We start from the raw sequence: 13,056 nt of genomic DNA on the forward strand, positions 1-13,056 counted from the left end.
GGGGAGGTGCACAGTGACAGGCTAGAAAGCTATTTTCTCTTTACGCTGGAGAGCAGTTGCTGCTGCAGCTCTTCCCCAAGCCCTGGCAGGATGCCTTTCCAGCAGGGTTCTGCCCGAGCGCGGCAGCGGACCGTCCTTCTGGTGGGGATCGTGGTGCTGCTGGCCGCCCTCGTCCTCGCTGTCGTGCTGGCCTCTGTCCTGACTCACAGAAAGCAAGAGGGCAGTCCGAAAATGCTGAGGTGGAAGGACAGAGGGACCACTAAGAATCTGCGAGAAGTCATCCTGGGAAGATGCTACAACTACGTCATGGCGCGGTACCCTGAGCTGGGGTGAGTAGCGATCCTGGGCATGCATCAGGTGTGTGAAGTGAACAGAAGAGAGCTGTCTGTCACCTCCACCTGGCCATATCCACTGGGTTTGTAGTGGCAGAGAGAAATCGGGGGAGTAAGACCCCTGTTTTGTAGCAAAATATACAAACTCAGACAGCAACTGTCTGTGCCCCAGTGGTGGCTTTTTAAGGAAACTGCCTGCAGAGCCAATGTAAGTAATACAAATCCTAGGTCAAAACGTAATGATAAATGTATTTTGCAACTTCCTTAAAGCCAGCTAAAATAAAAGCTGGATTCGAACAGGTGTGAGTTCATGGAGGTGAAGCAATTTGGTGTAAAGCTGATCTGCCAAAAATCCTGTAATGTGTGACACTGCATTCATGTAACCAAAACTACACAGGAGGGAAGAAAAGGAGAAGGTTCAGCACAGATTTATAAGACTGACAAAGATGTTAGTAAAGTGTTGAGAAATATCTTGGGGTTATCCAAAATAGGTATTTTTAGCACGTGGGTAGGACTTTGCAGCGAGCACAGACAGCTTGCACGGAGGGGTACAGATGACTTGCAGTCCCAGCATGGCAGTCCCAGGCAAAAGCTTCACCCACTGGTGGTCCCTGCTCAGCCCATCACAGCAGGTAGCGTAACACCCCGAGCAGCCCACCGCTCCTCTGCTGCAGAAGAGGATTCTCTGGGCCCAGGTCTGCAGTAGCGTATTAGGGCTGAGAACTGATTTTCCAGTCCCCTTCTCTGCAGGCAAAGGCAGAGTATGGAATAAGGAGTGCCCCGGGCCTCCCTCCAGGTATTGCGGACACCCAGCCCCTCAGAACAGGATCCAAAGCAGCCAGGGTCTCTCAGCAGGGACCCATCCATCACTTCTGTGGCACCAGACACCCTGTTTTCTGTCCACAGTAAGCCTCCGGCAGACATTTCCACCACCCCGGGCTGACTGCTGTGGGGCTGGCCTGCACCTTGGCCAGGTGACAGAACCATCCTAGTCTTTGTCTTAAAAAAAGGCAATTACCACCTCTCATTTTCATGACATTGAGCTGATGAGAACAAAGCTATACATAGTTTGCTTGCATTTGGACTTCTCTTGGCCTCAGGTGTCCGGTGCTGTATGAAAAAGCTGATTTGCAGCATTTGGAGGGAAAAGGACATGGGAAAAATCATGGCCTGAGTGTGCAGAGACTTAAGTTCACGTTTTACATTAAACACCTAAGTAGGTTTAGTGAAGGGAAGGGGGATTCTTTTACAAATTAAGTGAAAAAGCTCCTGAAGCTTTTGCAAAATCCTGTACGTTTCTGAAAACACACATTAATTTATTAAAGAAATATACACTCAATATTTAAATCTGAAATTATTTTGAAGCTTAATAGCCTTTATTACTTACGCTTGTTTCATTGAAATTGGAGTGCTGAAGATGTAAAAACCACTTTTGTGTGAATATGTTTTCAGCTAATGTCACCTATGTTTTCATTCACAATACAGTCTGAATCTGAACCAAAAATGTCACCAGGAAAAACTTTTTAAGCAATTATTTCAAGGATACTTTTAAAAAAATCACAAACCCATGATCATAAGTTTTCTAAAAAGGTTATTTTTACAAGGCATAACATTTTGTGCTATTCATAATCCAACAGTGTTTAATAGCTTCATGGCTGTGAGATCGCTTTCTTTCAGATGAAACAACTTCTGTATAGTAGGACCCTTTTTTGTTTTGTTTTATGTTATTTAAAAGTCAAATTTGTCTGAGACAGAGAGCACTGAAAAATGAAAAATATACTCATTTACGTACACCTGAAATGTTCAGGAGGTTCCCAAACATAGAATTAAACGTAGGTGCTTTTCTGGGAATCCAACCTGAGATTCTTCATTTCTGATCCTGCTGAGCTCGGTGCAGTTTGTCATATAACCATCCCTGTCTGTCGCTGGCACTTTCTGATAATGAAGTGGGTGCCGTTAGGACACATCAGAGAGCCCCGTATCTTTCATCCCAGGCTCTTTGATCATTAATGTAGGCTTTGGATCTTGCATCGCGTGAGATCTTTGGTGCACTTAATCAAAGAAAAGGAGTAGGAACAGGGAACTGCAAAAACCCAGGCAGGCTTATGAGCTGAACAAGCTGTGTCCTATACTCACTTAGGACTTTTGTTGCCACTACTCCCGCCATGGGAACCTCGCTGCCTTGGTTAGAAAGCTTCTAATTTCTTCATAAATCTGTCCATAGTCTGTTCTTGCTCTTTTAATCTTACACCAACATACTCATTGGTTTAAAAAGCTCTGCTTTTAGAAAACTCATGGACACTTCCTAAATATTTTTTTTTTATATATATCAGAGCTACTAAGTTCCATCTTTGATGATATTTTCATTTTTTTTTGAAAATAGCAAGCTGTTCAGTGTAGTCGTTAGTGAGTGTGACTATTTACTACTTTGGAGTGCCATATTTCAAATTGGAATAACTGGCATGTTTATGAAAAAAAAAAGGGGATTGTTGGTGTATGAATATGGACTTCATAATGTTTCTAGATGTCACAGATGGATTTAACAGAGGCCACAAGTCTACAGCTCCTATTTAGATCTGCTTTTGCAGGTGGGTGCTATAAATGTTGTGAGAAGGCCACAGACGTGCTAATGTACACCTTCACCATCACATCTGCTTTAATCCTAGAGGATCCCTCCTTGACTCTCCCTCATCCTACTGGAGCCCCTTACACCATACGCAGTCAGCACGCTCTGGTCGTGCTCTTCTCTTTTCCAATACAATCTCTGGGCTGAACCCAAGCCCAATGAGGCCACTGGAAAGACTGCTGCTGTCTGCAGTCGAGTTTGGTAAGCACCTCATGCAATCAGATTTTATCCTATTGATTCTCTTATTCTCCAAAATCATCAAAACGTTCAGGCGCTGTATTGAACTTGCTCCCTAAAGAGCAGTTCTCAGGTACTGTATACAGCAGCTGCTGGTAATAATTCTGTTTATCTGCCTGCGTGCAATACAATCCTCAGTTTTATTTCTGTTGCTGACCGGATGACTCTTACCATTTGTGCATATACAGTTTACTCAGTTAGTTTCCTGTGTAAAACTGTTGTCGTGCCAAAATTCAGGAGAAAGAGGCGGGGAATACCAAATAATTAAATAATGCATTTTCAATATTAGCCTCATTTTTTAGGCAAAAATGTGGATGGTATAGCAGCAGGTTTTAGGGGGTTTGTTCCCCGCACACAGAGTTGCACACCTAGATACTGACATTAAAGAACAATATTTCTTTTTGGCTTCCCTGGAAAATACTGGCTGCTGCCAGAAGACAGCACTAAGGCAGTAGATTGTCACAGCTCCGTAGTCTTTTTTTTTTTTTTTTTTCAACATTAACAAATGCTGCAAGTTCTGCTTGCACTAGTCTTGCAAAAATCCCATACTCGTTAGCCATGGCCATTGGTATGTACTGTAGTTTTGTCTGAGTAAGGGCCAAAGGCAGTTTGGTCTGCAGGAAGGACTTGACCTCAAATGACTTGGTCTCCTCTCTCCCAGTAGTACGGACTCCCTCTTGTGGCTAACAAAACGCTCTCAATTCCCATACTCCAGGTCTCCTGCAATGCAAATTTAAGTTTACAAGCATGTACCCCCGGTATGATCAGAGGAGGGGAGGGCGGCGGGGTGCGCAGAGCTGCACCCTCACCGGCACCAGGCTGGTGCAGGGCCCTTCAGGAGATGGGTGCTGGTCAAGGCCAGCTGTGGTGACCCGGTAACTCACCCATCGCTCGGAGGATGCTGTTTTGGGATGGTTTTGCAACTTGATGCCTGCTGGAGGAGAACAGGTAGTAACAGATGTAGCATGAAACTTGTTGATGGGAAGTTAACCGGTTTAGTTTTCCTCTTCACCATGTTTGAATTGATTTGGCAGGCTGAGGTCAGATATGAACAGCACTTTGTGACCTGGGGAAGGAAGGGAGAAGACTCATTATCTGAAAGATTGTAGTCACTGATCCCCAAAACACAAACAATGCTTTTTTTTTTTTTTTTTTTAATCTAGAAATAAACTTATCTTACATTTGCAGCTCAAGAGATTTTTCCATTCCCAGATAATGATTACTCCCCCCCTCACATCTGCAGTCACTTCTCGGTCTCTGATTTACCCAAGGTAAGCCAAGCTTGCAAGGACCTACTATTTTAAAATGGCTGAAGTCAAGCCAGCTTATTTTTTGTCTAACCTCTGCCAGTCAGAGAGCACCGAGGACACAGACAGGGAGCCACTTCAATAACATATGTGACTCTCAGGCCCAGCAATCCTACTATGTCTATTTAAGCAGTGGAAAAGCCCGGTGATGAAGATGCGAAATGTAAAACTTCAATAAATTTTTCATGCAGTGTTGTGCGGACATGCAACATAGATTTCCCCCTTAAATACAATTGGACCAACTAATGTTGTTTCTACAGTTAGTGGCAAATTCCTGTTATAATAAATTTTAACAGTCTACAGTTCCATTAAATTTAGTAAAAGTTGGTACATGTTCAGGAGTGCTTTGTCTCCCGACTTCATGACCATGAATGCGTTTTGTCTTTCCATTCCTTTGCAGCCTGTGGAGATGGAGATACGTTTTGCCAAAAAGAACATACGGAACTGTGATTTTGTGTGAGATATTATTGCACTTGCAGCATAATTTCTTCCTGAAAGAAATCTGGGGTTTGTTGTTTTATGCTCACTTTTGCATTTTGCCTTCATGCTTTGCTAGGCATTTTTAATTTTAATTTCCTTGCATTTGTTCATTGATTGTTAACACTTTCACATCATGATACGAAACAGCCATGATTTGATTCAGTGTCACAAAAAACTTAGTTTTATTTTGTATAACCATGACATTATAGTCAAACTTACCTGAGATTTGTGTTTTCATGAGGAAAAAAAGCCTTACATAAGAGAAACTTTTACTGAATCAGTCTTCTGAAGAGTATGGTGTTACTACCAAATCATAATGCATTAGCACCCCTATCAGCGTGCACTGCAGAATTCTAAAGCTTCTCAATTTAATATACCTCAAACTGCAAAGGATTTAGCTTTTTTTTTTTTTTTTAAATACGCTTTCTAAAAAAAAAGGAATTGTTACACCATCTCTGGTGGTTCCAGAGCAAACAAATGGCTTTATTTGCACTATCTATCCATCATGGGGTCCTGGTGGACAAACTGAACATGAGCCAGCAATGTGCCCTTGTGGCAAAGGCCAATGGTATCTTCGGATGCACAGGGAGAAGTCTTGGCAGCAGGTGGAGGGAGGTGATCCTTCCCTTCTACTCAGCACTGGTGAGACATGTCTGGAATGCTGGGTCCTCTTCTGGGCTCCCAATTACAAGGGAGTCATGGCCATACTTGGAGCACATCTAGTGAAGGGCCACGAAGGTGACTGAAGTGTCTGACATACAGGGAGAGGCTGAGAGAGCTGGGACTGTTCAGCCTGGAGAAGAGAAGGCTCAAGGGCATCTTCTCAGTCTGTATAAATACCTGATGGGGGGCGTAAAGAAGAGGGAGCATGGTGTTTCTTGGTGGTATCCGGTTGCAGGATAGGAGGCAACAGGCACTGATTAAAATACAGGAAATTCCAGTTAAACATAAGAAAAAAATCACCTTTAGTTAGTGTGAGGCTGGTCAAAGAGTGGAACAAGTTGCCTAGAGAAGTTGTGGTGTCTCCATCCTTGGAGATATTCAAAACCCGACTGGACGTGGCCCTGAGCAACCTGCTCTGAGCCGGGGGGTTGGACTAGATGTTCTCCATGGGTGTCTTTCTGTTCTTCCATTTCTTAGAAAATGCTTTTAGACTTGCAAGAGGTCCACTGGGTAGCTAGGTAACTGTGTAACTAGGACAAACAGTGATGCGGAAACTTTTTTGGCTTATCTGTAGTGGCAATGGTGTTGATATCTGTTCCTACTTTTGGTTTGTCTCTTGCTATTAAGATGGGCACTGTATCATCTTAATAACACACTGCTTATTAAAACGCTCAAGTTGGAACATTTGTTACAGCGCTCCAGTGTACGCTTTTAGGATTTCCCTCCCTATTTCATGTGCCAATGTGTTGATTTAAATATCCTTTCTGTGTTAGCCTTTGATAAATGAAACATGCTTAGTTCTGGTTTTCATTTCTTCTGCCCTTCAATATTTATATCAAGATCTTCTTTTACAATTGTTTTTCCTAAACTTGTATATGAGTGACTTCAACCATTCCTGGAATTTCTTGGTAACTAAGATATAGTCATTATAAACGTTAACGATTGTTTGAGCCTTACTCCGAGGTACACTTCCACTGAAATACGCTTTATTGAGCTTTAATGGGGAACTGGAATATAACATTTAGTAGGCATAAATAGATAGTTATTAGCACTTTAGGATGTAGAGTTAGGGCTACCAGTTTTATAGCTGTTCCTCATGCTGTTTAAGGCTAGTTTCCATAACTATTCTGGGCTATAACATAGGGGTCCATTTGGGTTTTATTGTCATCTCTTTCTAGAGGCAGTTCATTAGAAAGAAACAATATTCTGTTTAGCAAGAGACAAGTTCATATGGCAGTGGGTAGCTATCATTTATTTGTTCTTGAGATAATCAATCTCCAACATATTTATTTCTGCTCTTTTGGAGTATAAAGATTAATGCTAGACTGTGGAAGGCCATCCAATTCTGTGCAAAGCTCATACTCAGTTCTGCGCAGAAAATTTACCCTCCCAGGCTGTAACTCCACTGACAACAGCAATCCAAAGTCTGAGAGTGTCCAGTGCATTTTAGGGGGAGGTGTCAAAAGATGCATTGTCTTTTCTCCATGGTCAACATCAATGTACTTCTGAGGTACAGAAATGCTGTTGAGATCTGAATTTATCTCTCACTTTGGCAGCCATATGTCAACTCATCTGCCTGTTGTCCGTATTGAGTTATAATCATATGAAAATTTTTATTAAATGACTATATATTTCTCTTATACTCAAACTTCTTACATTTATTTTATAGAATCACAGAATGCTCTGGGTTGGAAGGGACCTTTAAAGGTTATCTAGTCCAGCCCCCATGCAATGAGCAGGGACATCTTCAACTAGACCAGGTTGCTCAGAGCCCCATCCAGCCTGTCCTTGCATGTTTCCACGGATGGGGCATCTACCAGCTCTCTGGAAAACCTCTTCCAGTGCCTCACCAACCACATGGTGAAGAATTTCTTTCTTATATTTAGTCTAAATCTACCTACCTTTACTTTAAAACCATTACCCCTTGTCCTATTGCACCAGACCTTGCTAAAAAGTCCCTCCCCATCTTTCTTGTAGGCCCTTTTAGGTACTGGAAAGATGCTCTAAGGTCTCCGTGGAGCCTTCTCTTCTCCAGGCTGAAAAACCCCAACTCCCTCAGCCTGTCTTCATAGGAGAGGTGCTCCAGCCCGCTGATCATCTTTGTGGCCTCCTCTGGGCTCACTCCAACAGGTCCATGTCCTTCTTGTGCTGGGGGACCCAGAGCTGAAGGCAGTACTGCAGGGGGGTCTCACCAGAGCGAAGTAGAGGGGGAGAATCCCCTCCTTCGGCCTGCTGGTCACACTGGTTTGGATGCAGCCCAGGGTATGGTTGGCTTTCTGGGCTGCAATTGCACATTGCCAGGTCATGTTCATCTTTTCATCTACCAGTATCCCCAAGTCCATCTCCACAGGGCTGTTCTCAATCACATCATCCCCCAGCCTGTATTGATAGCTGGGGTTACCCCAACCCAGGTGCAGGACCTTGCACTTGTCCTTGTTGAAGCTCATGAGGTTCACAGAGGCCCACTTCTCAAGCTTGTCTGGGTCCCTCTGGATGGCATCCTGTCCCTCAGGCATGTCAGCTGTACCACTCAGCTTGGTATCTGCAAACTTGCTGAGGGTGCACTTGGTCCTGCTGTCTATGTGATTGAAGAAGATTTAACAGTGGTTAGATATTTAACGGTTCTTACTTTCTGTAGGATTTCAACAAACTTTTCACATTTGCGTTAGCCTACACGTATTGCATCACTATTACCCTATCATATATTAAAATCTCCTTGCAGTGAAAGTCTCATTTAGTTTTAATCCCAGGTACTAGACAGAATATCATTCTGTCTGTACTGGCCTTCTACACATTAATCAGAAGTATTTGTTGATGAAATACTGTTAACTTAATTTTCTACTACAACTTTATGCAGCTATTTAGTCATGCACAGTCAGTTAGCTGCCGCCTTTGCTTTCTCTCTTGTTTATTGATTTTGTAGAATTGACTCTACAGAGCAATGGCTGGTGGCTGTCTAAATTATAGCTCCACTCTAGGATTGAAATTATTAAATGTTTAGATGAGCAAATCCAAAAGCTTGTGGTCGCTGAAAGAGGGAATCTGGTTCCCTCCCACCTCTCCCTGCATCAATTTTCCTATAACATCTGTAGAGATGTCAGTGAAAACAGCTGTGCTCAGAGGTGATATCGTTCAGCTGTCAATGCTAAGGTGTGGTTAAAACTTGAGAACTGTTTAACACCTCAGAGCACTGTGGGGAAATATCACTTTGCTTATCCATAGCGGTGGGTAAGAGGAATAGATCCTTTTCCCTCTAGGGTCAAATGAAAGTCTCCCTTGAGTGTCAAAGGGTAAAAACAGATGCTAAAGATGCAGTCTGTCTTCCCAGGAGATGACACCAAAATAAGGTATTAGCAAGGAGCTCCCTCACAGTCAACTAAATCTCCGATCTGTTCCCTTGTCCTTGTCCTGCTGACACCTCCCATCCTTGAAGCAGGGTCTTCTCCTGACTTACTGCATTTATGCCACATCCCAGCAGTTATAGTTCTATAAAAAAACCCAATGTACTGCAAATTCCTGTTACAGGGAAAAAAAAAATCTCTGACTGCATTAAGCCATTGAGTGTTTCCCTGCTATAGCATACTTTTATTTAGATCATTCTTATATAAGTGTTTTTCCAAGTTTAATATTAAAAATAAAACAATACTAAAAATAATACCTTCTAATCAAGGAGTAAGATGCCAGCTTAAACTTGTTTCCTGTATATCTGTTGGAGACATGGCCCTCACTTGGAAACTTAAATTATAAAGCAACTACGACCCTCTGTCAAAATGCAGTCCAGGTGAGAATTCTGCCCTTCTAGAGGCTGCATCCCACTTACAGACCATCGCTGAAAACACCATCTGCTTAAGCAGCTTGGTTTTTCACCCAGGAAAGCTGAAATCCAGCCAGCAAAAAAATCTGCTTATGTAGATGAACTCTTCACTGGTTTATAGCTGCCACCTCTTGGCTCAACTCTTCCTGGAAAGGTGATAAGGCTTAGTGTTGCCCTGGAGCACCAATTCCCAATTCACATAAAATACTCCAGGAGCTATAAACCAAAGCCGCAAGTACACCTGCCCTTACAATCCTCTCATTCCTGCCAAAGGTGGAGGACAGACGTGACGAGCAGCTATCATTTGTTCCAGGTCATTCCTTGTACACGAACATACACAGCCCTGAGATGCACTCAGTGGAAATCTCACCTTGTACTTCTTTTTCCAAACCTCCAGAACCCCACCTCTGCCATGGGGAATTTAATTGCTCTGCCTACAGGCAACCTGTCCAGAAGTCATCTTTCTCCAAGGCAGAGTTTTGGATCTCTGTCTCTATCCCCAGACAGTTCCTCTGACACTTTCTTTACTGGCTTTTGAACTATTTAATTAACAGAGAGCAATACTTACAAAATCAAGCTGCCAAAAAAATCAAGTATGTCATTGTCATATTGAAAAAAAAGTCAATTGCCATAAAATTTATGGTAGCAGACACTTTGCAATAATTAAACTAAGTGGGTAGTGAGAGGCTACTGCTCATTGAAGACACTGAGATTGACAGGTCTTCTGTGATTTTTTTTTTCCTTCATCCTTTCCCACAGTAATTTTTCCCCTCTCTATTATCCTAATGCTAAAAGCAGCAGACAGGGGTCTCCTCAAATCCTCAGCGATGATAGCATATCGGCTGACCTCTCTTAATTCGCATTTGTCTGATATTTAGCACAAAGGTACCTGATGGGAGATTTTAGGTGCTAGACTAACAGGAATGAAGCCGATCCGTTGTATGCATGTACCCGTTTTCTGACTCGGTGGTCTGGAGATGCGTCGGGCCATCACCTGGCATGAAGAACCGCAGACCTTTGAGGCTGATCTCAGCTGTTGCTCCTGGGAAGTCCCTCATCCCACGGGATGGCAGTGTTCTCCTTGCATTCAGCTGCTCGCACCCGCTGCTCCAGTTGACTAAGGAGAAGTCCAACCATGGCTGCTTGGGCTGCCCTTGGCAGCGGCTCCAAAAAATCTACTCCAAAGCAGCAGTGAGACACGGCAATGCTGGAAGAAGGGAAGAGACAGCGGAAGAAAAACCAAAAATATTTAGGGCAAAAAGGTAGCAAAAGGATTCTGGGTTACAGAAGGCTTCCTCTCGACACAGGCATAAAGGTTATTGTTCATCGCATAATTTTTAACAACATAAAGACATAGCTACTCCTAAGCTCACGTGAAAAATCGCATTGAATATGGGTGTATAAATTGCACCGCTGTCTACAGCCACCACAGTTTACCGGAAAGAGGCAGATAAACTGACACACAGGCAAAGATGGGTCTGTTAGGTGCAGAAATATTGCTACACCGTTTAGGTTCTCTGTTACGCATTTTCCTTCTGAAACCTCTGTCCTTTTACAGGTGAAGACGATGCCTTAGACTCACAGCAGAGTGTAAATCGGTCTTATACCTTTAAGGAGCTTTGTAGTTAACCACAAACTTCTCACTGACTTGTTAAAGAGCCAGATTTCTGAGTGCTTAGGTGCATATCTGCATTATTGTTTTGGCTAATGGTGGTAGCAAATGAGGATTTTCTCACACAAATTGCAGCGGCTGGTGAGGTTTGATCCCTGCCAAGGCCAGTTACATAAAGGGCTCAGGGGACTGTTTCCAGCTCTAACTTCAGAGCCTCACCACAGAGCCACATTGAAAATCTCAATGTGGCCTGAAGACATTGTCATGTTTTAGAAAGAAAATTTGGGACCTTGGAAAAGCTGCTGTTGTTTGCAGGGGAGACCACGTCTCACCAGGGAAGCATCTCTGCATAGTAGAGTGATTTGAACAATATGGGTAGAATTGATTGAGTTCTCCAGAACAAAGCCTGGAACTAATTTTTCACTTGTAAATTTAAAATGGATCCCATACTTGAAGCATATCTTTCAAATTTTTGAGTAAAAAACTAAAGGCAGTACAGCCCAAGGAAACACTGCCCTTCTTAAAATGTTTTTAGCATTTAGTGTCAGTCCAGTGCTGAACTGAAAGCAAGACATTGTTCATGGTGTAACTGAAATCAGCAGGGATGAAGCTTATCCTTGGTATTACACCAGTTAAATCAATTTCAATTGGGGATGAATTTGCTCTGTCACGTCCAGTTAAAGAAAAAAAAAAAAAAGCAAAGTAAAGAAAACAAAGTTCTATATCATTAGTGATTTCCCAGGTAGCTCAGTGCCATCCCATTCCTGTAAGTGAAAGGGTACTCTTTCAAGGTTAGCTGGATCAGCGTACTGATATGCAAGAGATAATGATGCAGAAGCTGTACATTTTTCTAATATGCACATTAAAATTTGGCTGCTAGGATAGCTGATAATGGAAATATTCTTGGCCCCAGCTTCCATTTGATAGATTAATGTGATATTCATATAAAAGGTAAATGGATAGAAATACTCAAATTCATTGGAAAACGCAACTTCTACCCATATGTAAGGATAAATGCAGGATATGCTTTGCAGTATATATTACATTTGGATTTAATAGAGAAATGTAGTTTTAATGGTTGGTTGTATCCCAGCCCTTATTCGCTGCTATACTGAGTGCAGGATAGAGTCTCCATCTGGAAAAGGTCATAAGGCAAGTTCTGCAATCCTCGCTTTCCAGAGAAAGGGTTGAGGGTTCAGTTCTTGAGTTTACAGCAGGTTTCACAGTGTGCCTTCTAAGTCTGTTAGTTATTATTTCACATTTGCCAGCATTTCCTAAACTCTATTAATAAAAAAAAAAAAAAAAAAAAATTAAAATTAGAATATATTTATTTTAGATGTCACTGAATTTGGATTAAATATTTCGGATTCTGTAGTAGAAAAAAAAGCATTAAATATTTCAGTATAAACAAAGTTAACCTCAAAGGAAGAAATCCTTTATGCATAAAGATATGATATTTGCAGATACAATGCAGAATTAATGTGCAACCTGAAACATACAAACAAAAACCAGAGAAGGAGAGCAGACGAGCCCAGCAGCAGCGTGGTACATAAGTGCATTCACCATGGACTCCTGTGTCAGAATTAGATAAATTTAGTTAACTGGTGGACTGGTGATCTGTTTCGCACGCTTCCTTTCTTTTGTAAACCAAGAAAGAAAATGAAATGAGACCATTCTGTGACTGAGAACTTCCCAATGAGAAGTTGGGAGCAGCCTTAAGAGGACAGTTAGTTTCTCAGGCATTTTTTGGCAAGGCAGATGTGCTTGTTTCAACCTGAAACTGTTCTTACTGGAATTTTTAGCATCCCAAGTGCCAGCAAACTTGTCATATTATTGTCAGGAGGCCCAGAGCTACAGCAGGTCTCTGCCCTTGCCTCTGCTCAGTATGAGTTAAATGCTGCACACCAGACAAATATTTTCTCGCGGTGCTGGAAAAAAGGACAGGTGAAACTTTATTGATAGTGTCTACCTCAACACGGAGGCTG

At 42.4% G+C, this 13,056-nt stretch overlaps 1 protein-coding gene across 1 annotated transcript in view; it reads left to right on the plus strand.

Annotated features, from left to right (window-relative positions):
• The first annotated feature begins 90 nt into the window (after positions 1–90).
• The window catches only part of CD38 (CD38 molecule), a 25,642-nt gene continuing 12,676 nt past the window's right edge, over positions 91–13,056 (plus strand). Inside the window, exon 1 of the mRNA XM_009699433.1 lies at positions 91–329. Within this exon, the coding sequence (XP_009697735.1) occupies positions 91–329 (239 nt within the window). The remainder of the gene's footprint in view (positions 330–13,056) is intronic.

The sequence above is a fragment of the Cariama cristata genome, unplaced genomic scaffold (genome assembly GCF_000690535.1).
Source record: "Cariama cristata isolate BGI_N322 unplaced genomic scaffold, ASM69053v1 scaffold3834, whole genome shotgun sequence".
Taxonomy (NCBI): Eukaryota; Metazoa; Chordata; class Aves; order Cariamiformes; family Cariamidae; genus Cariama; species Cariama cristata.